The sequence below is a fragment of the Acartia tonsa genome, chromosome 9, assembly GCF_053477335.1.
Source record: "Acartia tonsa isolate MP-2025a chromosome 9, ASM5347733v1, whole genome shotgun sequence".
NCBI classification, from domain to species: Eukaryota; Metazoa; Arthropoda; class Copepoda; order Calanoida; family Acartiidae; genus Acartia; species Acartia tonsa.
The window spans coordinates 18,838,885-18,863,473 of NC_137268.1; the positions used below are offsets into that span (position 1 = coordinate 18,838,885).

At 33.0% G+C, this 24,589-nt stretch overlaps 1 protein-coding gene across 1 annotated transcript in view; it reads right to left on the reverse strand.

Annotated features, from left to right (window-relative positions):
• The window catches only part of LOC145327752 (uncharacterized), a 42,692-nt gene extending 30,455 nt beyond the window's left edge, over positions 1-12,237 (reverse strand). Inside the window, exons 1-3 of the mRNA XM_080171307.1 lie at positions 12,033-12,237; positions 8,975-9,019; positions 8,420-8,635 (exon numbers count right to left, since the gene is read on the reverse strand). Of these exons, the coding sequence (XP_080027433.1) occupies positions 8,420-8,635; positions 8,975-9,019; positions 12,033-12,114 (343 nt within the window). The 5' untranslated portion in view covers positions 12,115-12,237. The remainder of the gene's footprint in view (positions 1-8,419; positions 8,636-8,974; positions 9,020-12,032) is intronic.
• Between the last annotated feature and the right edge of the window lie 12,352 nt (positions 12,238-24,589).

The following is a 24,589-nucleotide window of genomic DNA, read 5'->3' on the forward strand; positions in this document are numbered from 1 at the left end:
CATACCATCAGTAAATCATAGCATAAACACACACACACACACACACACACTCACACAACACAAACATAAAAATTGTAATCTAAAAAGGAGTGAAAAAATGTGCTTTTCATTAATTTAATATATAGCCGAAAAGGCTCTAATAACAATTTAGTTTTCAAATATATCAATTTAACATAATATAACTATAGGCAACATCTTAAATAAAAACTGAAAATTGTCAATAATCCAACAAAAATTATGGTGTTTCTAATTTTTCTTCAACTTACTGATTTACATAAAACTTTTAAAAAAACAGTAAATAGTAATACAGTTTACATTTGTATAGCCGGCACGTGGTTAATATATAGAGCCCTAGAAGCTAGGGGCGCAGCCGCTAGTAGTATAGTATAGATTCCCTACTCATATTGGGGAAAATAAATTGATCAAGAGAAAATGTATAACATAAAGATGCTGCAAGGGGGAATGGAAGGGTATACCCCGTCTATTTTTTTCTGGGGGGGGGGAGGGTTAAAGGTTGTTGGTGGTATGATTTATTGAGTGTAATGTATTGCACATACATATGGAGAGTTACAAATACCATATACCACTGCAAGCCCTTTGCTACAGGGAAATTTTAGTAATATATTTTCATTCTAACGGCTACACCCCCTGGAAGGCTCTAGGGGCAGTTAAGGTAAATTTTAATATTACTTTTAAAAGAAAAAGAAAATTTTTTTGAAGGGGTTAATTGTTTTCTATAAGTGATTTCTCTTGGGAGGATGGAGATACCCTCCCCCAAAGTAGATACAAACCTTACTTGGACATATAAGAATCTTCACTGTGAAGGAGAACCATACAGGTTCAGAGGTTAGCGAGATCCTTCACTACAGACAAAAAAAAACTTACTACTTTATATTTACCTATTTACCTCATACGGGCGGGATTACAGTCCAGGACCATTTAGACTTGATGTACTGTCTAGATCCTGGTCCAGCAATCCAGGAGAACTAAGGATGACTGTAACGCACCCTTCTCTGTCCAAACACCCAAGGATATTAGGTTAAGTAACATCCAACAGACAACCAACTCTCTGTGATGCACGACCTTTATCTGAGAAGTCCCAACTGTGCATGGTAACGAGTTGCGCCTGTTTTGGGCCAAGGCATTCCCCCTACTCTAACTATTTATGTCGCGCATCTGACATAGCAGCAGTAGGAACCATTTTTAACGTCTTTAGTTATGACGCGGTGTCGGCCCGAGATTCGAACCTATCACCTTCCCGACGATGAGCGGATGCGCTACATGTTGAGCCACGGTCGCGGGTTACTACTTTATATAATATGATTTTCAAAAATTTAAGTAGCCTAATAAATGGATTATAAAGGAGCAGTATACTGTTATACAGTAAATAATAACATTTTCTAAACAAATAACTATAGAAAAATCCTTATAGTGTATTTATGTTTATAATGTTTAAATGAGTCTCAATTTTTGTAATACAAATTTTCTTTATATTTGATAGAAAAATATGTATTGTACAACTTAATAGTCTTAAAGTTTAATCACCTAGTTCGGTATTTGACAATATTTTAAAAACTTATCTTTATAAAAAGATTATATTTTGCAGTATGGCTTCGAAACCGATTAATATCCGCTGGATTAGAACTGATTTTCAGTCACACAGACAAAGCATGTATATCATTGTGTTACAGACAATTTTCTACTTATATTAAAATGAAAATCATATAATCTTATAATGTTTAATCTCAATGCCTGTTATACAATGCGCCAAATAAATGTTCTTCTATTTTCAAGGGGATGAGAAATATCCCAAACAGGCACCTTCCAAAAATAAAATGAAGTTCTGGTATATGATCTCTCTAACATTTATATTCTGTTTCAATGGTTGTAATCTCTATATAGACAAGCACACAAATCCCCAAAGCCTGTGTACTACAACTCAGAGATATAAAGGGATAAGACAATGGCCGAGAAATTGATGTGAATCCTCAATTATGATTACACAAAATTGCAACTTTTATAGATAACAATTAGCTGTTGTAAAAGTCGTTAAGCCAACGAATAAGAATAGTTATTTCTCGCATCGTATTATAAACGGTTTTCCGCGGATATAGAATGTACAATCATAAGATTAAAACTAGTTTTTTTTAGCCCCAAAGTGCCGAAAGCACTGGCTAAAAAACTGGTTTTAATCTTATGATTGTACATTTTTATATTCGTAGAAAGCTGGATAAAATACGATGCTAGACATAGTTTTTTCGTATGGATGAGAACCGGTTCCTATCCTCTGGATTCGAATGAATACGAGAAAATATTTTTTTAAAACTTTGGGTACCAGTGTATGGCCAAATGTCCCCTCACTCCCTGACTACAACTTCAACTAGAGATGTTACACCTTTCTTCAGTCTGGCAGATAAAACGTTATTCTAAAGCTCTTCATTGTGCCTATAAAAAATGACGGCATACAGTACAAATAACAATTATTGATAGCGAAAACTGCTTTTATGGGCTTAAAATAATTTGTTGAAGATAGAAAAGAAGTTACAAATTTCCTCTCAAGTAAAGAAAGGTTTTATCAGCGGCCCAACTATTTTAGGTAGAATTATTCTATAGGCTTTCCATATCTGTTTGGCCCAAATGTAAAGATAATTTATAGGTTCTAACATATTGGTAATAATTCTTAGTGGCTTAACAGATCTTTAAAGACTACTTACATTTCTTACAGAAATATGATTTATAAAAAGATTTTATAGCATTAAACAAGCGGTCGTGATCCAGCAATTTAATTCATCTTGAAATTGGTAAAATAGGGATGTTTCGTCGGTGGAAAGTCTTTGGTATCCAAAATTTTATAATCACGCTCTCTCCTTCGCTGACTTAAAACTTTGGGTACTTTTATTATAACTTCATTAGTTTGCTCAATCAAGCAGTGTCCAAACTTTTTAATCAATAATTTTAATCTACAGAAGGGGTAACTTTGTTTATCATCATAGGGAATGTACATTAATTTACTACTATTGTCTTATCTCTCAAGGTTCCTTTGGGAAAGTGGGCGTAAAAATAATTTTGGGATGTGACTAAAGGTAAGTTGGTATGAGGCGAGGTTGTTGTCCATGACACTTTAACGCATAAGGAAAAAGGATAAGAGGATGAATACTCACCCCCTTTTCATGGTAAAATACTACTTCCCCATCCCTAAATTTTTAAAGAAAAAACTAGCAGACGAAAATCAAAAGCCGCCCAGGGCTTTTTGTCAGTCAATCATAAATAATAATGTGAATAAAAAGAAAAGCAATATTTAGCAAACAGCCGTGGGCGGTCAGAATCAGCTGAATGTTTATTATGAAAAAAATTTCCCCCTTTTTAGAAATGAAAGGATTTATCTTTCATGCACAAATTTTTTTAAATAAAAATAAATTCTTTGTCATTTTTAAGTAAAACATTAAAACGACAATATCTAAAAGTAAAAAGTAAAAAAAAAATTTTAAGATGTTGTTATTTTAGTATTTTTTTATATTTTATAACAAAATTTTCTTTTCGTTTTTAATTTAAATATTATATTCTAATTATTAAAACTTTACATATTAATTTTGTAATCCTTCCATTTGAAAAGTGGTGGAATAGCAATAAAATTTAGCGCGGCAACAGCGCTAATTAGGCCCCTGGGCCCACTGCCTATTTCCGTCTTCTAGTTGCTTCGATTCCTTTCTTTTATTTTTTTCTCTATGCTTTAACGTCAGGTCCAACAACCATGAAAAACAAAGGAGAGGTAAACTGTCCTTTTCTGTCCAAACACCAGAGGTGGATTCTTAAAAAAAAATTTCCCCACTAATCGCATAGTGGGGCAAAATTGTTTTCGTGAAAAATCCTCCAAAATCACATAAAAAATTTACAAAAATTAATTAAATAAAATCTTATGTTAATAACCCTTCTATGATTTTGTTTAATTTTTGTAGATTTTCAATGTGATTTTGGGGGATTTTTCACGAAAACAATTTTGCCCCAATTAGTGGGGCAAATTTTTTAAAGAATCTACCTCAGGTGTATTAGGTTAAGTAACACCCAACAAACGAACAACTCTTTGATTGAAAGACTTTTGTCTGGAATCATGGTAATAAGTTGCGCCTGTTTTGCGTCAAGATTCGAACCCATCAACTCTCCGACAATGAGCAGATGCGCTACTTGTTAAACCACGGCCGTGGGTTTCGTTTACCAGTATCCAAGTCCCCTAGATCTAAAAGTCTTCAAAAAACACCTCTTTATGATGGTTTAAAATCCAATACCCCCAAAAAAGAAGTCCAATCATTTACATTAAAATCATAAAAAAAAACTCTTTTCCATACAAAAATTAAATCTAGTGAAACTAAAGTTGGCTGAGATAACTAAAAATTAATTCGTTTTAATTTGTATCAGGTTTCATGCTATTAATTCTCACGCCAAGGTCGATACATTTATTAGTAGCGCAGCTACTCTTTACCACTAGTGTATGTTTGTGTACATACATCTGACATTTAGAGTGTTATAAACTCACTTAAGCTATAAGAATAAAATTTGCCTTTTCTTGGTTAAATTTTTGTTACCAATACATATTTTTAACATGCCTTTAGATATTAATACATTATATTATTTCTGTATAACAGTTTATTGTTCTAATTCTATTTAAAATGTAGTTATTAACATGTATTTCCTTGTTCATTATTACACTTTATTTATTTATTGTTTTAAAAAAAGTTGCTACACTTTTCACAAAATGTTGGAAGATTTTTTTGTGTGTTAAAGTAAAATAAAAAATTGGTATCCCTATCTTCTAAGATTACTTATGTTTTAGAAGGGTATATTTTAATCTATCAAAATTGATTAATGATTAGTTTTCCAGTATGGCCTGGAACCGATTAATATACGCTGGATTATAACCGGTTCATATCCAAACTGAAAAATCATGTATTAGTATTTCAGACAATTTGCCTCGTATATTAAAATAATATCATAAAATTATTACCAGTTTTGTAAGACCGAGCCTTCGGCCCTCGGGACTAAAAAACTGGTTTTAACCTTTAATTCCTTATTTTAATATCCACAGAAAACTGTCTATATGATAATTTTTTTCTTCAAGTGGGGTAATTGTAACAATAGTTTTAAAATTATCATCATTGGTTTACATCTACTGGGTTTTAAAGTTATTTCTTGACATCAAGTTACAGCAAAATTTTTATCTGAGACAGCCTTTTTTAACTGGATTAAAAACGTTCTGGTACCATCCTTTTGTTTTGTGGCATGTTACAATTACTTTAACTATTTTAATATATTAGATTTATTTTAAAAGGCTCTCTTAAATTTAAATTTAAAAAGCAAGGAGCTTTAATTCAATAATAAAATCTTAATTAAAGCTCCTTTATTTAGACATATAGAGTCCAGAAAAAAAGAATTTGCTATTAATTAAAATCTAAAAATCTAAAAATCTCCGGTGTTAATGGAGGTAAAAAAAATATTTTTATATCTACTTATGTGGAATACTATGGAGAACAAGGACATAAGCATTTTTTTATAATTCATTGAGAAATAAGGGCTGCAGATGCTTAAAAATACTTTTTTGAGGGTCATGCTGTATCTGTCTCTACCAAAGAATCTCGCTAACCGCTGAACCGATATGCTTATCCTTTACAATGTAGCTTCTCATAGGTACTGGTAAGGTTTATTACAATTTTCGGTGATGGTACCACCACTTTCTCAAGAAAAAACTTATCCCTTCAATGAAAAAAAATATCAATCCCCCCAAAAAAGTTTATTTAAATTTTACTTTTTAAAACAGAAATGAAAATCGGATGGGTCGAATTCCACCCTCACTTCAAGTGCCATTAGTGGTCTCTAGGGGCGTAACCGCTGGTATAAATACAATCTCAAAGAAGCACACCAACAACAAGCTTACAATAGATTAATGAAAACCAAGGTGGCGTGGACATTGTCCTAATAAAATGATTTAAAACAGCGGTTTTTTCAACCATCTAAAGAAGGGGTAGTTTTGTTCTAAATAATTGGGGTGAACATTAATTTTTGTATACTGTGTTATACCCAAAGAGCCCTTATTAAAATAAAACATAACTGACAGATATTGTCTGCAAATTTCTTTTGCTATCCCTAATTAAGGGATTATGGTGTTTTCATTAAAGCTTAAGAAATCAGAAAAAAAACAGGAAAGAATAGGTTGCTCTCTTCTGGAAAGCTTTTTCAATGTCTAATGGTGGTTTAAGGCTGATTTCCTGGCCTCCCAAAATCTCCCCAACAAGCTAGGGGCGAAGTAAATTTAAAATAGTTTTAAGTTTTGAAATAAATTTTATTGAATGTTAACTATTGCATAAGGAATGTAATAAAACCTTGTTATAACTATTGCTAAATGGTTCCTATTGCTGTTATGTCAGGCGCCAGTGGTTAATATTGATTGAAATGATTACAGGGGGAATGCCTTTCCATATAATACAGGAACAAATATTACCATGCACATTCTTTAATATACAGTGTGTTTTTTTTTATGAGCACTTTTTTGAAAGCAATTTTACCCCACTTATAGTTATCAGAATTTAATGATTAATGGCCTATTTTCTTCGTTTTTTAAGGGAAATTATGAAACAACAAAAAAAATTACAGTTTTTGTTGAAAAAGTACAGTAAAGTTGAAAATTAAAAACTTAGGTGTCAACATATAAAAATGGTTCTAGCGCATTTTTCTTTAAAAAATGGATTTTCTGTAGTCGACTTTGGGGGGCCAGTACTCCCTCCCTGGTTGAGATATGACCTTCAAACTTTGATATGTTCTAGTACATGTCCCTGATAGTATCTGTATACATTTTTAGCTCTATATCTCAACTTTGAAGTGTTTAGCAGCCATTCTTGCAAAAGGTTGATTATTTGAGCATAAGAAAAATGCGCTAAAACCATTTTTAGATGTTGACACCTAAGTTTTTAATTTTCAACTTTACTGTACTTTTTCAACAAAAACTGTAATTTTTTTTGTTGTTTCATAATTTCCCTTAAAAAAACGAAGAAAATAAGCCATTAATCATTAAATTCTGATAACTATAAGTGGGGTAAAATTGCTTTTAAAAAAAGTGCTCATAAAAAAAACACACTGTATAACTAGCGGGTACGCCCCTAGAGGCCTCTAGGGGCACTTGAGGAGAGGAGAGTGGAATTTGATAACCTAATTTCTTATTTTAGATTTTAAAAGATTTTTTTGGGGGGGGTTGAGGGGGTGCCTGCCCCCCCCCCCCCTAATTTTTAATTTTAGTCAAAAAATTAATTTTTTTAGGGGGGGGGGGATTTTTCATTTTTGGGGAGGGTTGGGGGTGTCCCACCCCCAAAGAAAATAGTTATAAACCTTCCCGGGACCTAAGAGAAGCTACCCTGTTAAGGAGAACCCGATCGGTTCAGTGGTTAGCGAGACACACAAACACCCTGTTACTTTAGTATAAGGATACATCCTAAGATAGCATGTCTTAATGTTTTTTTTGGAAAAAAGTAAAAAGAGCGGTAACTTTACAAAGTGTCTCAAAAATCAGCCATTTGACGTCATAAAAATGAGAGAGAAGTGGGAAAGTAAACCCCTAAAAAGAGATGGCTAATCCCTCATTTTTATGACGTCACATGGCTGATTTTTGAGACACTTTGTAAATTTACAAAGAGCGTAGAGTCCCTTTAAGCTAAAGCGGTTTGGCAATAAATGGCGCAGTAAAAGTGAAACTGAGAATTTAAATCAATGTAAAAAATTGACCGCAGCTCTAAAATTAAGGTGTCAATAGAAAATTTAGTGTCAGCTTACAGTTTTAGGGGGCAATTAACTTGAAACTTAAATGTAATCATCCTATAGTATAATGTGTGAAAAAATAAAAATAATGGGTAAAAATTACTTTAACATAGATTTAGAGGTTACCCTAATAAAAGAAATAATAGACAATATACAAAAAATAAATAAAATTCTTTTGTTTGAAAATTTTCTTTTTTTAAGAAGCAAGTATATTGGGGAATGAAAAGTTGTAGATTTATTTACTGTTTACTGTTATAATTTATGTCAAATGTTTATTTTTAAATTGTGTTTAATCAAACTATATATTCAACAATATGTATTAAAGAAATGGCAGGGGATGTTGCATTAGAAGATGAAGTAATTCAACCATAAATTTTTACAATCTGGAATTTTGATTTTAATAATCTGTAATAAACAATTTTTGTCTATAGCGAAGGATCTCGCTAACCATTCAGCCGATACTGTTCTTCTTTATAGTGTAGCCTCTCATAGATCCTTGGAAGGTTTATAGCTATTTTGTCTATAGTCTCCATCACCTCAAGTGCCACTAGAGGCCTCTAGGGGCGTATCCGCTAGTTTCTTTTAAAAAGTACATTAAACCCTAAAAAAATTTCAAACTTACCTTCATTATCTCTATCATGTTTCAGATGATGCATAAAGGCCGGATGGGGCGGCAGACCGCCGGGGAAAGGAAACGGATGCCTGCCAGCGGCAGCCGCAGCTGCATGCTGCTGGAACTGAGCGGCCAGTGGATGGATGAACCCGGGGGGAAGGTGCCGGCCTGGATTGCCGGGAGGTAGATCTGGCGGGAAGCCCAGAGGTAGACGTGGAAAAAGGCCTAAAAATTAACAAAATAATTATCTTGTGTGCGTCCTCTTAAAAATCCATTGATTCAACAGTCTCAACAGAAAATCAAAAAAAAAGTTTTTTTATGTATTAAGTTTTACTGTTCTTCTATCACCAAAATATAATCAGCGTGCTGTTTTAGTGCTTCTACAGGACACAAGCATCCTTGTAAAGCTCTTTATGATACCAATGATAGGCCAATACACAGACTATATTACCAATGGCATTCCAGTATACATTTTAACTGGCCAGAGTTAGGCCAGTATGACATATATACAGGCACAATAAAGAGCTCCATCCTTGTTTGTTAAAAAGATATAAATTATTTTACCTGAAGGTAACGGCAAGGGAAATGGTAACCTTGGTGTTGGCCGTCCTGAAATTATAAAATTAGGCTCATTTTCATCTTTAAGTTTCAGGGACGTCTAATGAGGGACAGGGGTAAAAACACAATGAAAGTTTTAAAATAGGGAATTAACCCCTCTCAAATAATCGTCATCAATTTAGGTTGCATTATGGACCTCATTTATTGGTCAGTTCGTTCATCCAGTTCGAGAGGAGGGTCTTGTAAAAGGGGTTAATTGGGGGTTTCGTTATTTTAGACAGATGTGAGTATCACTTAATTAGAGTACATGAAAATCTGATGCAAAATTGAAGTAATTATATATCAACTACTGCTTATAAAAAAAATCTAGCATATATCAAACGAAAAATTAAAATGGTTGGGACTGATTTGTGTTTGTGTTGAAATCAATATGTTTTAAATGGACATAAGGACTTTCTGGTAACAATTACAGAGTTACTACGCTTTCTAAGATCATATCTAACTGTTAGAGAAATCACTATGATAGGTTTAAAATAACGTTCCTTAATTAACGATAAGAGCTATCCGGTACGGACGTGCATATCAATCTTAACGGCAGAAAAGTTTCGCTTTTTATAAGTGTAGAATTTTGGGAGAGGGATTATTTGGCCAAGTAAGTTTATATGGGAAAATGCCCCGTAGAATTAAATTGTATTAAACCCTTGAGTCATTTTGTCAGATTAATTTTATTCATAAACTCAGATTAACCATTTCATTCTTATCATAATTGTAAGCATGGCAGCAAGGCAGCTCTATATATTACTAGGTACTAAAGTAGTTGGATGTATGTATTATACAGAGAGAGAGAGAGGGGATAATGGGCTGTTTATTTATTTCACAAGTACCCAAATTTTTATAGTAACGTTTTCTTATTCGTTGAATAATGAATTTATTTGGTTGGTTTATTAAATTTAGTGTCCATACGTTTCAACCACTGATTGTAATCTAACGAAGGGGTTATTTTGTGTATTAACATTGGATAAGTACATCAATTAGTCGACCATTGTCTTATCCTTTTAGATCCCTGCGTATTATGCCTCTTGGGTCTAGGGAAGATGCCACTAGCCATCTGAATACTATTTATATCTACCGATTTGAAAATCATGGGTATAAAAAAGAAAAAAGAAAAAAAAACCTTTATTTCGTTTTTTTTAGAATTAAGGGAGAGGGGGTTTCAATGCTCGATAGGCTCTTTGAGGGAAAGAATACAAATTAATCTTCTACCTAAAATTATTAATAACAGGTTTTTACTTAAAATCTTGATACATATTTCGTCGCTACATAAGGCAGAATTTATCCTCTGTGGACCCTTGTACTTTAAATCCTTTAAGCTAATGCATCTTTTTCCTTTCTTAAAAACTTTATATTTCAAAACTTTTTTTTATTTATGTAAAAATACAAAAAAAAAGTCTTAAAACATCCTAGAGGACTTATGTGAAGCTTTCCCAAAAGATTGCATTAATAAATATTATAAAATTATTTTCAATTATATTTTCCTAACTTCATGAAGAGGGCAATAGTTCAATTACATAGATAGTTTTACATACATATTACATTTTGTATAATAATTAAACAGGTTATTAGATAGGCATACCTATTGAGTCATCCTACTTTATAAAGTAGTAAGCTTTTTTGTCTGTAGCGTAGGATCTCGCTAACCGCTGAACCTAAAGGTCCAGGGATTGTTTTAGGATGTTTTATTTTTTTATGTCATTGTATGGTTTTTTCTATTTTTCTGCCCTTTCATATCCCTTCGAATATATCTAATTACTAGGGACGCAGCCGCTAGTAGTTACACAATCTACACCAGATTAATTTATACATTTATATTTGATTCACTTATTTATTATGCTTCGCTAATGAAGATATTAATTTTCCTTGTTTTTAAACAAATTAAGAATTGCAATGACTGTCAAAATTTAATATATTAATTGGAACACAGTAATAGTGTCTGACTGATTATGACGTAACAAAAAAACTAGCCAATGAGAGGCCACTATAAATTTTACCATTGGTCAATAACGGCCTCTCATTGGCTAATTTTTTTTTGTTACGTCATAATCAGTCAGACACTATTACTGTGTTCTATTAATTGACTCTAGATTGTACACAAGTCGGGGGATATGGCACTAGAAGAATAACTGTAATGCCAACAACTTTTATCCTTTTTAAAATTTTTTTATTTATTTTTAAACTAGCGGCTATGTCCCTAGAGGAAACCCGCGACCGTGGCTCAACATGTAGCGCATCCGCTCGTCGTCAGGAAGGTGATAGGTTCTAATCTCGGTCCGACACCGCGTCATAACTAAAGACGTTAAAAATGGTTCCCACTGCTACTATGTCAGATGCGCGACGTAAATAGTTAGAGTGGGGGGAATGCCTTGGCCCAAAACAGGCGCAACTCGTTACCATGCACAGTTGGGACTTCTCAGACAAAGGTCGTGCATCTCAGAGAGTTGGTTGTCTGATGGGTGAATGGACGCTTTACACTGCAATCATAAGCGGAGTATGTTTCAAGGTGCGTGGAGAAGAGGTCTAGTACCCGAAGCGACACCTAGCCCCCTAGAGTCTTATCTTATGTCCCTAGAGGACTCCAGGGGCATTTGAGAAGGAGAAAATTGAATTCGATAACACATTTTTTTATATTATTTTTTTTAATTTTTTGGGGGGGGCTGGATTTTTTCTAGGGGCGATTTCTTTCGAAAGGGTGGTGGTGTCCTCCCCAAAAATAGTAAACCTACGCGGAACCTATCAGAAGCTACTCTGTCAGAACCATGTCAGTTCAGCGGTTAGCGAGCAAACAGACAGACAAATAGACAGACAAACAAACATACAAACAAAATAGACAGACAAACTTCCTGTTACTTTATTATAAGGATAACTTACATATATAGAATTTAATTACATTTTACAATGAAACCATATTTTTTTATAAGCATGGTAATAAAAAGCCTAAAATAATAATAATTATATACTTATAATAAGCGCATAAATTACTCAATGCCGCGCTGCAAGTTTTGCCTACCTATTCTATTATTAAACTCCTGTGTACTTTGAGCATGGCGGTACAGCAGTTGAGATAGGGGAGCTCCGTCAACCATGGTCATAATCAATCAATCAATCAAACAACAATCAATTAATCACTTAAAAGATTCACAGGTTTATTATGAAGCACAGCGTTTCATTGTTTTTTTGATTAAATAAATTTGTCACTTTTTATTTTTTTTTCTATCCCTAACAATATTGAGTAATTTTTTCATAATTTAAATTTTCTTTCTGTAAATGTACATAATTTTATAATATAGAAATTTAAATTTTACTAAGATGACATTTAAATTTTTTAAGGCCATTAAAATTCTATTTTTAAGTTATTACAAGTTTAAATGACCTGGTTTACTTTTATGGCAAAACTTTTATATTACCAATGACTTTCCAAAAAGTCCCCAAAGTCACCCAAAAGTGACATTTGCAAAATTTTCTCAATATTCCTCAAACTTTTCTTTTTCTGTGTTTAGTAGTGGTAATAAATATAAGTTGTAAAGCACAACTTTTTTGGTTCTTTAGCAATGTACACACACACCTACTTAGTTGTAACTGAGTTTTGATATATCTTTTCTGGGTATATACTATATAGTCTTCTCTCTAGGTATATAATATATATGATATATAATATTGTAGTTCTACCCAAGTGAAAAGTCAAAATACCCTAATATGCCCCCCCTCTCTAAACCATTAACATCTCCTCTACTCTCTCTCTCTCTCTCTCTCTCTTTCTGACAATATGAATATATGTGTATTATATATGTATATTTACCATATAGATATCTACAGCACGAACAGACACTATGGCTAAACAAACAGACAAAATTGCTCAAATAACAGAATATAAAACCCAAGTTCTCTACACTCTCCCTATTTCTCTCACACTCTCTTTTTTTCCTGTTTCTTTCTTTCTCACTTTTCACTACGAATTTGTAAGCCCCCCTCTCACATGCAAAAGAAATCTCTTGAAAAACGAACATCTTCCCATTCTTAGAAAATCCTCTAAACTCTGATTCTCTCGACCAATGAGAAGACTTGGTATAAGTTTGAATCAACCAATGAGAATGGAGGAAAATACGATTGTGAACCAATGAAACAATCACACTACTTCCCAGATTAGTTTAGAAATTCCAAAAATATTCTTCCATAGCAAATTTGCTTTTACACACTTTGTTTTTCTTTTGGCTTATTCAAAACTGCTAATTAAAGTTTTCATCAAATACTTTGCTTATGTCAAATTGTTTTTATTGAATTATAAAAAAACATGGTAGATTCCTCTTAGTATTATTTTTAGCGATTTCGAAAATTTGAGTACCCCCCCCCCCCCCCCCGACAACAAAATAATAATTTAAGTAAACTATTATTAGGTTGGACAGGAGGAAGGGAGGGAGGGTATATAAGGCGAGACACGAGCCTTGCCTTGCCTCCATAGTCAACCATGCCAACCAGTCTAGGATCGCAGTCCCTCGCTACAAGGCAGTCGACTAGCAAACAGCTTCAAGCTTTCAGTCTATTTATATACAACCCCCTTATCCCCGCCCCCTTTATGTTCTCCCTCTCGTCCGCTACGTGTCCGCGTTTTTTTACTGTATTGTTTACCCCTTTCCTCTCCCATCTGACCAACAACCCCCTTATCCCCGCCCCCTTTATGTTCTCCCTCTCGTCCGCTACGTGTCCGCGTTTTTTTACTGTATTGTTTACCCCTTTCCTCTCCCATCTGACCAACAACCCCCTTTTCCCAGTCCCCTTTATGTTCTCCCTCTCGTCCGCGTTTTTTTAGCAAGAACAATTTTATTTGTGGGTTGCGTAGCAATATTTAAAAGAAATAGCCGACAACGAACATCTGTGGCCGCAGCGCTCGGCTCCCTAGCCTATAACCTAACCTAACCTAACCTAAAATAGTTTTTTGAAATTTAGAAAATTAAAGTACCCCAGACAACGAACATCCGTGGCCGCAGCGCTCGGCTCCCTAGCCTATAACCTAACCTAACCTAACCTAAAATAGTTTTTTGAAATTTAGAAAATTAAAGTACCCCAGACAACGAACATCCGTGGCCGCAGCGCTCGGCTCCCTAGCCTATAACCTAACCTAACCTAACCTAAAATAGTTTTTTGAAATTTAGAAAATTAAAGTACCCCAGACAACGAACATCCGTGGCCGCAGCGCTCGGCTCCCTAGCCTATAACCTAACCTAACCTAACCTAAAATAGTTTTTGAAATTTAGAAAATTAGAGTACCCCGACATCAAGTTGTGGACACAGGAAAAAGGCAAGCTTCAATTTAATTCAATAACGTGTCCGTGCTGTGGAGAAGCCTCGCTTCGCTCGGCTTCCCCACACAGCACGGACACGTTATTGAATTAAATTGAAGCTTGCCTTTTTCCTGTGTCCAAATCTTTTCCTCCTCCCGCAGACTATCCAGACTGTCGGGGGGGGGGGGTACTCAAATTTTCAAATTGATAAAAAATTTTGTAACAGGAAAACGCCAAAAACATAAATTTTTTTACAAATTTTATTAATAAACTGTTAAGAAAATTTTGTATTTTATGAAACATAAGAATATAAAACTGTTATAGTCAGTATTTTTGCAAATATGATATTTAAAATTGGCTTAGGAGTGGTGTGTGCGGAAAACGGCGGGAAATATCCAATAGGAGTGGCGGGAATGTGATGGCTAGTTGGGGTATCTTGCTCCCGCTGTCATTCTGTTTATGTTTGTAAACTAGGATCTCGGGTCATACATTCTTTACACACACATACACACTCTAACACGCACATTCAATAGCATTCAAATTTCTATTTTTTTGCACACATATAGTTTTTGTGCTAGGTTTCGTGATTTTTCATTTGTTGACTGCAAGTTTTTCTTGCATCATATAACTGCAGTTCAATTTTTTTGCATATGTAGCAAAAAATATAACAAAAAATATTAGAAAGATTGTGTTTATTATTTTAGAAATCTTTTTATTGTGGACCTGTAAAGTTTTTAAGTTAGATAAGTTTTTCAGAATAACTCGACAAACCTCCCTAATTTTTTAGCATGAATTTAGCACGATCTGAATAGCAGACTAAAACCTGCCCAAAAACATTATTTAGATACTCTATCAAATTGTAAACTGTCTATTTAAATTTTTGTTTAATATTTTAATAAAACCTTTTATAACAATCTTTATAAAATCATAAGCAGAAAATTTAACATTTCTAAAATGAATTAGATTTTAATTTGTTTCTGAAATGAAATTAAGTTATATGTATGAAAAAAAAAACAATATAAAAAAGAAAACTATGAAATCATGCAAGCTAAAATGTGGAACAGAGAAATAAGTTTTAAGTTTATTGAGGGGCTCGGCGGCTGCATTCATTTAGCTGCAACCGCCAATTCTTATATTAAAGTAACAGAATAAAATTTTACCTGCAATGAAGCTTCTTAAGGGTCAAGGAAATGTTTGTAAATATTTTGGGAAGGTTTCCTCCACAACCCAAAAGAAATCAACCCTGAAAAAAAACCTTTTTTATTCATATTTTATACCAAGTGAGGGGTTGAATACACTCACCCCCCCCCCCCCTCTCTATCTTTTTCTATTGCAAAACAACTGATAAATATGATTTTAGATCCAGCCGCCTGTATTCATGCTATGCAGCAGCCAAAGCCGCCATCAATATTGTCAGTAAAGCCTTGATAATGATTATTTGTGATGGCCTGAAAAGTTTTTTCTATAGGTGAAATATCCCTTCCTTTCTTTAATTTGTTTGTTATAAATAATTTCTTGGCTGTCCTTGAATTAAATGAGAAAAAAAGTTTATTTTGCTAATTTTTTATGCTCACACAATACACATGTAAATAAACCAGGGCTCGGCAGCCGCGCCTCAGCCGGGCATAATCATCAATTTTAAACCCGCTTGTGTAAATAAAAGAAAACTCCAAAAAGATTGAATGTCTGTTTAGGAACAAGTTTAAACATCCAGAAGAATTTGAAGTTATAACATGACGATTTCACTGAGGCTTACAAGCAGCTGCCGTGCCCTGATCAACTGGATGACTAAATCTGTTCCTGATATGGTGTCTGTACGTCTCAATATCATAGTAAAACAATAGAGGGGGAAGGTGTTAAATAGCTGTAAGTCCCCACCACGTGAACCCTGTGCCGACTTTCAATTAGGTCTTTGAATATCAGCCAAGTCACTACAAAAGAGCAGATTGCAATTTGCTAGCATACGGAAAAGGTCCCTAGGACTGTATCCAGGTAGTTGTCTGGGTTATAATCTATACTTATACATTTATTGTCTAAATCATTGCTATTTGCTTTTGTTTAAATGTGTCCCTATCTTGACACAAAGAAGCCGCCTAATTCCGTAAACACCATCCCCATTAAATATGCTTTTCAAAACATACTCATACAAAGTAATAACACAAAATCAAAATGTTTCCTAAAGAAATGAATCTTCTCAAGGTTGCTAGAATCAAAGGTTTGTCTTTACATTAATTTACCTATTAATTACGCCTTACGAGCGAGGTTGCTGTCCATGATACTCTAGCGTGAGATCAAACAACCAAGGTTAATTAAGGGGAGCCAATTCTTCCCTTCTCTGTTGAAACATCCGGGGTTATTAGGCTAGGTAACACCCAACAAACAACTAACTCTTTGATTGTACGACCTTTATCTGGAAGTCCCAACTGTGCATGGTTATGAGTTGCGCCAAGGCATTCCCCCTACTCTAACTATTTATGACGCACACCTGACATAGCAGCAGTAGGAACCATTTCAACGCATTTACTTATGACACGGTGTTAGGCTAAGATTTGATCCTTGCACCTCTTGAAATATACGAACTTAATTTTTTTAAACTGTAAGAAAAAAATATTTCTTTGTGGTCCTATCTTTAAACTAGGGATCTTAAGAGTTAAGACAATGACCAATAAATTGATATACATCTCCAATGATGATACACAAAATTACCCCTTCGTTGGTTACAATAAGTGGATGAAATGTTTTTACACTCAACTAAGTAAACCAACCAATTAAAATTTAATAAAAGTCCCAAAGGTTGTTAAGCCAACGAATAAGAAAACGTTATCGTAAGACTTTAAGGATAAGTATAAATAACAGCCTAATGTCCCCTTCATCCCAGATTAAAATAAACCCCAATCAATAATCTTGAAAATTTAAGAGTTAAAAAAATGTTGGCAATGCTGTAGAACATGCTAAATTTTGCAATTAGGTGAAAAGTGTGTAAGGCAGTGATTTTAGACATTAAAACATTATATACACACACTGGGAGGGGGGAATATTATTTTTTTTTAAATATTCTAGCTGATTTTTAAGCATTTAACAAACCCATATTCAACAGTGAGTGAATTCAGAAAAGTTATAAAGAGCATGAAAGCAAATAGCATGCCAGGCCCTACATCTCAACCAACACAATTATTTGCTTTCTTGCTTGATAATTTACCTAAATTCACTACAAAAGCTTTTAATAATATGTATGATATCGATTTGGATAATTCTAGTTTATCATTTGTTAAGGAAAGAAATATTACATATATTCCTAAACCAGGACTAGATCCATCAATACCTGGAAATCGCCGCCCTATTGCACAAATGGAAAATGTTTTAAAAATTCTTGATAAAGCAATCAATAAAAAAGTTACTCCTTTGCTTTCTAAAATTTGTCATTCTGACCAATATGGCTTTATACCTAAACGTCATATGTCCAATGCCAGTCTATCTATAGTAAGCATAATAAATCATATCAAAACACACAACTATAATAGCCAACTAATTTTTTTTGATTTACAACGTGCATATGACAAAGCATTACATTGTGTGTCCAATATTATTATTAAACATATTTTTCCAGAGGGTAATTTTGCGAAATCTTGGATTTCTCTTACAAATGGCGGAAGTTTCAAAGTTGTTGTTAAAGGGAATTCGTCTAGAAAATATAAAAATAAAATTGGTTTCTCTCAAGGGGCACCTTCAAGTGGAAGCTTATTTGATATTTACAACCACATATTTTATTGTTGTTTAACTAGTCCTAAGATTAAGAACCTAACTTTGAAGTTGGATGGAAAACCATTTGATCCAATATTTTTTGCTGATGATGGCTTTAGTGCCTTCCAATTAAAAACGAATCAAGATATACAATTGATTTCCAACTCACTTCAAAAGTTAGAATCAACAGTAAATATCAAAATAAACTTTCAAAAAACTAAAATTCTTACGCATGGGGAGTGTCCGCCTAACATTTCATTACTAGGGAATAAATGTGATATAGTAAAGCATCTAGGCATTTATATATCTTTTAATTTGACCCAAGCAGCAGATGTTACATACGAACAATTGTTTGAAAAACTTGATATAAAGTCTAAAAAATTTGCATTTTTTAGCAGTGATAATGTTTTTAAACGTAGAAATATAACTTTCTCCTTAATGAACACTATGGCTTTTCATATATTTAGAATTTATGCTCCTAATCAAAAGCAAATTAAAAATTTGGAAAGTAACAGCAAAATTTCTTTGGCCCTCTAAAAGCATAGAAGGAAAAAATTCTTATAGATACAAGGTTGCAAAAAATAGAATAGAGATGGATTTTTCTCATGGTGGGCTAAATATGTTGTTACCATCTCAACAATCATTTATTATTTGGTTTAATGCTTTCTTAAATTTATTAAAGCACGCCCATCTTTTCCCAAACTCAAATATCGCAAGACTTTTGTCTCACAAACATGTACCAATAAGTAGTATTTTTGATAACCTTGGATCTGAAATCTTTCATAAATATATTAAAAATTTTAGAACCTTTTATCCATTAGAAAGTGGACTAATGTTTAGAAAAGCAAAAGGATTTTTAGTACTTCTAGAAAAGCATAGAGAAACCTTTCTTCATTCAAATATTACTTCATCTGTTTGGGCAAAAAATGTCAAATTTAACAGTGTTGATATAATGGAACTAAAAGAGCATGGACTAAACACCATTGCATCAATTCTTGATTTCATCAAAATACAGCACAAAGTTCTATATCGGCCATTGTTAAATTCTGCCATTAAAGAAAATCTTACTGAGAAACCAGTTTTATTAAAACTACAAAAAGTGGTAGAAAACATGTATAGTGGTTTTGAATTTAATAACTTAATTTGTTTAACTGAATCAAAACAAAAGTTTGTTTTGAAGCCCATCATAAAGCTTTTTGAAAATTCTCCTAGCATATATACCTTTCATTTTAAAAAAACAAACAAAGAATTATTGCAAGATCAATTTGTTCCCCCATCATTTAAAACTAGAAAAATGGATAAAAAATACAATCCCGACTTTGAGGTTTTCAAAAACAGCTTTAATAAAATTCTGTCGCTACCTATTGTATTATATTATAAAAGTTTCCTGTTTGAGCAATTGAATCGTACTCTTATAAGTAGAAATAAACTGTATGAAATGAATCTATTGGATAATAATCTTTGTTTAAAATGTAATAAAAAAGCAGATACTGATCACTCAATTATGGAATGCTACTTCCCTAGATATTTTATGCATTGTCTTGCTCTATTTCTAGACCATTATTACAATGATGGCAAGCCAGATTTTATTTTTTTGAAAGAAAACTTCTATCTGTTTAATATACATTTTCCTGTATACCAAAATGACGAGTATATTCAAATTAGCATGTTAACACTTGTAGCCAAAGATAGGGCATTAAAAATAAGCAAGGATGAACATTTATTGAAATATGATGATTTTAATTGTTTTGCTCAAACACTATTTATTGCACAATTTGCGTCAAAAATGCTTACTAACACAGGAATTGATTGTAACTTCATTGATAAATTTGTTGAATTTATATTGCTTAGTAAAAATAATGTACAAATTTTTCGTATTAATTAGATATTATATTGCTATTGTATTATCATATTATGATAATTATATCAAATATTAATCATGTTTAATTTGTTTCTTGGAAATAAATTATTAAAAACAAAAAAACCTTAGTATTTATTGAGTTAGCCTAAAAAAAATCAGCTAAAATTACGAATTTTTTTTCGAATTAATTACGTTATAAAATTTCTTAGACTATCTTAAGAGTTAAGATTTGTAAAGTCTTACATATAATATTCCTTTAAATCTACGTATGTACGGCTAAATAACCTCTACTCGGCAAGCCTAAATAAACTTATAGTATTTGGCGTATTAATTTTTAGAATAATCCTACTTGTTCCTTATTTTTCATATATATTTGTGTATGTTTTTACAAGTTACACAGCTACTACAAACTTTTTCATGTTCAAAAGTATTATTTGAATGTAAACATCCCCCCATTTTTAGAAAAAGAAAATTGAGGGGAGGGTTGGGGAGGGTTAACTTTTTGCTATGGGCGATTTATCTTGAAAGGGAGGTTGTACCCTAAATAGTAATAAACCTGATTGTGAAGCAAAGCTTTTAACACTTAAAATTCTATATCATGTAACAATTTCATGTCAAAGAAATCTAATATCTTAGGAAAAAATCTTAGACCAATAATAGTCACAAAGGATTTAAATCACTAAAACAATTCCAACATAGCTATATAATTATTTACAAGTGCACATACAGACCCTAGATGAAGAAAAGCGTTGCTTAGAAAACCTTGATGCAATTTTCACTTTTTCACTCAATTCTCATGCTTTTAATAAAAATTTTTATTGAAATAAAAATTTCTTAATTTATTCTTATTACCTTACATACCTTTTTTATCAGTGGCGCAGAAACTTTTTAATTCACTTTGCCTGTCTGTCCTTCCATAAATCGTTTGGGAGAAATTTTAGGGAAGGGAAGGGTGTACAAGATGTGATTACACCACCCCCCGCCCCAAAAAAAATAAATAAATCTGGAGAATTTAAGAAAATTCACCTCCAAAACATGTTTTTTGTCTACCTAAAAAAGGATACAGGAGTACCCCCCCCCCCCCCTCCAAAAAATACTTTACTATATAGTATTTAAACTTTTTAATAAATTGGAATTATTATAACCACTTTAATATTTCCCCTGTTTAATATTCTGTCAGCCTACCCTGGACAAATGTCCTAGGATTTACTAAATTAATGTTACTTAGTCAAACTTTACCACTCATCAATATATTATCTATCTATCTGTATATATATATATATATCTGTCTGTATATCAATCCTTACCCGCGACCGTGGCTCAACACGTAGCGCATCCGCTCGTCGTCGGGAAGGTGATAGGTTCGAATCTCGGTCCGACACCGCGTCATAACTAAAGACGTTAAAAATGGTTCCTACTGCTACTATGTCAGATGCACGACGTAAATAGTTAGGGTGGGGGGAATGCCTTGGCCCAAAACAGGCGCAACTCGCTACCATGCACAGTTGGGACTTCTCAGACAAAGATCGTGCATCTCAGAGAGTTAGTTGTCTGATGGGTGAATGGACGCTTTACACCGCAATCATAAGTATTGTATGTATGTTCCAAGGTGCGTGGAGAGGTCTAGTACCCGAAGCGACACCTAGCCCACTAGAGTCTTATCTTATATCAATCTATGAGTAAATCTTATTAGCTGTCTATCTAAATGTCTTTCTAAATTTTTTACTAGCGGCTATGCATCCAGAGGATAGAAAAATGGCTTATAACGATCAAAAGATTAAAATTTAAAAATAAATTAGCCTAAAACCATCACAGTGTCTATATAAAGCTTACCTAAACTAGAGAACCCGATCGGTTAAGTAATTATTTAGATTTATCTAGCTATCTATCCTGTTATCTACCATCTATCCTGCTATCTACCATCTTTCTAGCTATCTATTCATCTATCTATCTATTTTGCCATCTATATATCCAGCTATCTAGCCAACTATCTAGCTATCATTCCATCTATCTAGCTATCATTCCATCTATCTAGCTTTCATTCCATCTATCTAGCCATTTCCTTTTATCCACTTATCCATTTATATTATCTATATTTATATTTATATTATCTATTATCTATCCAGCTATCTATTCATCTATCTATCTCAATAATTTATTTAATCATCAATTTATCAATTAATTCACTTATCTATTTATCTTTATATTTATCTCTCCATCCAGCTATCCATCCATCCATCCATCCATCCATCCATCCATCCATCCATCCATCCATCCATCCATCCATCCATCCATCCATCCATCCATCCATCCATCCATCCATCCATCCATCCATCCATCCATCCATCCATCCATCCATCCATCCATCCATCCATCCATCCATCCATCCATCCATCCATCCATCCATCCATACATACATACATCCATCCATCCATTCATCCATCCATCCATCCATCCATCCATCCATCCATCCATCCATCCATCCATCCATCCATCCATCCATCCATCCATCCATCTATCTATCTATCCATCCATCAATTCATCTATCTATCCATCAATCCATCTATCTACAGTATGACCCTCGAAAAAGTATTTTTAAGCATCTGCAGCCCTTATTTCTCAATGAATTATTAAAAAATGCATATGTCCTTGTTCTCCATAGTATTCCACGTAAGTAGATATAAAAATATTTTTTTTACCTCCATTAACACCGGAGATTTTTAGAGCTAAAGTTTTGAAAAAGTGACTGAGAAAAAGAATTTTTTTTTGTTTCTCTTATTTTTTGGATTGTTATATTATGTTTTTCTGGCAACTGAATAATGAGACACAAAGAAAAACAAGTTAACTAAATTTTTCTTTTTTATTCCACCAAAATATATAAATTTTTAAAAGCGAAGCTTTTCTATAATTAGGGTCGGTCCGTCCGTCCGTCCGTACGTCCGTCCGTCCGTCCGTCCGTCCGTACGTCCGTCCGTCCGAGATAGTTAGCTTTTATTCGTTAATTTAAGCATGTTAGAATTGTCCTATCGATTTCAAACTTTGCATGGTGATTTCTGTAGTAGTTAGGTACGATTTAGAAAGCGTAGCAACTCTATAATCATTACCCAAATGTCCGTACGTCCATTTTAAACATGTTGATTTTTTTACTTTTTTAAATAGCTTTTATTCGTTAAATTAAGCATGTTAGAATTGTCCTATCGATTTCAAATTTTGCATGGTAATTCCTGTAATAGTTGGGTACGATTTAGAAAGCGTAGCAACTCTATAATAATTACCAGAATGTCCGTACGTCCATTTTAAACATGTTGATTTTTCTACTTTTTTAACAACGAATCTTTATATGATCTAATTATCCGTTTGATCTGATATTTGGTATATTGATTCCTGGGACAACAAAGTACAATATTTTAAGCGAAGCAACTCTATAATCAAGCCCTAAAGATGTAAGTATGTCCATAAACATTATCCTGTATCAAGCAGTTTTTCAACAAATTTACTTACAATTTTGCTTCGAATCTTATACTTTTATATTCTGATTATTCAGTTCAGACACTATACAAGTATTAATGTCCGTTTGTCCTACCGTTTCAGTGCTTCGCTTTTATGGATGTTGTCATCCTTGTTAATGGCAAAAATTACTACTGAATGAATTGATTATTTGCAAATTTTAGGTTATTTATTAACCCTTATTTATAGTAAAGGATTAATTATGACAGTTGCTCCGCCTACTTTTCTGACATCTCAATTATTTAATAGGGGGTAAATTAAGCTTTTTAGACTAAAAAATCATTATGTTTTATTTTTATTTTCTTTATAACTTTTTTGTTATTAAAGTTAGGATTGTGAAACAAAAACAATTTTCCTGCTATATTCATAGAGATTTATTTGGTTTTTTAATCTAAAACAATTTTGCCTAATAAGTAAGTTTTTCAAAATATTATTAAACTAAAAAGACTCAAAAAATATGTGTAAAAAAATGCTTTTTACTCAAAAACTAAATTTTTTATTTCATTTTTGTATAAAGTTTCTGCTAGTAACAAAATTAAAAGGATTTCTAGCTTAATTTTGCTAAAAAAGTCGTTTCATGTTAAAAGTTACTTTTTCCTCAGTCACTTTTTCAAAACTTTAGCACTAAAAATCTCCGGTGTTAAAGGAGGTAAAAAAAATATTTTTATATCTACTTACGTGGAATACTATGGAGAACAAGGACATATGCATTTTTTAATAATTCATTGAGAAATAAGGGCTGCAGATGCTTAAAAATACTTTTTCGAGGGTCATTGTATCTATTCCCCATCATATGGCCGCAGGAAGAAGATAATTATAGAGATAGAATCTTCTAGATTTGCATTTATCTTTCTATCTATCTATCTATCTATTCATCCATCCATCCATTCATCCATTAATCCATCTATTTATCCATCCATCAATCTATCTATCCATCAATCCATCTATCTATCTATTCCCCATAATATGGCCGCTGGTAGAAGATATTGATAGAGATAGAATCTTCTAGATTTGCATTGAAATTGTGGCAGGAATATTTTAGGGATGGTGTCCAAACAAAACTGCCAGGAAAAAAGTTTACAAGAATCAGGGATCTAAAGGGATAAGACAATGGTCGATAAATTGAATCATCCCCAATGATGATACACAAAATTACTCCTTCTATAGATTACAGAACCA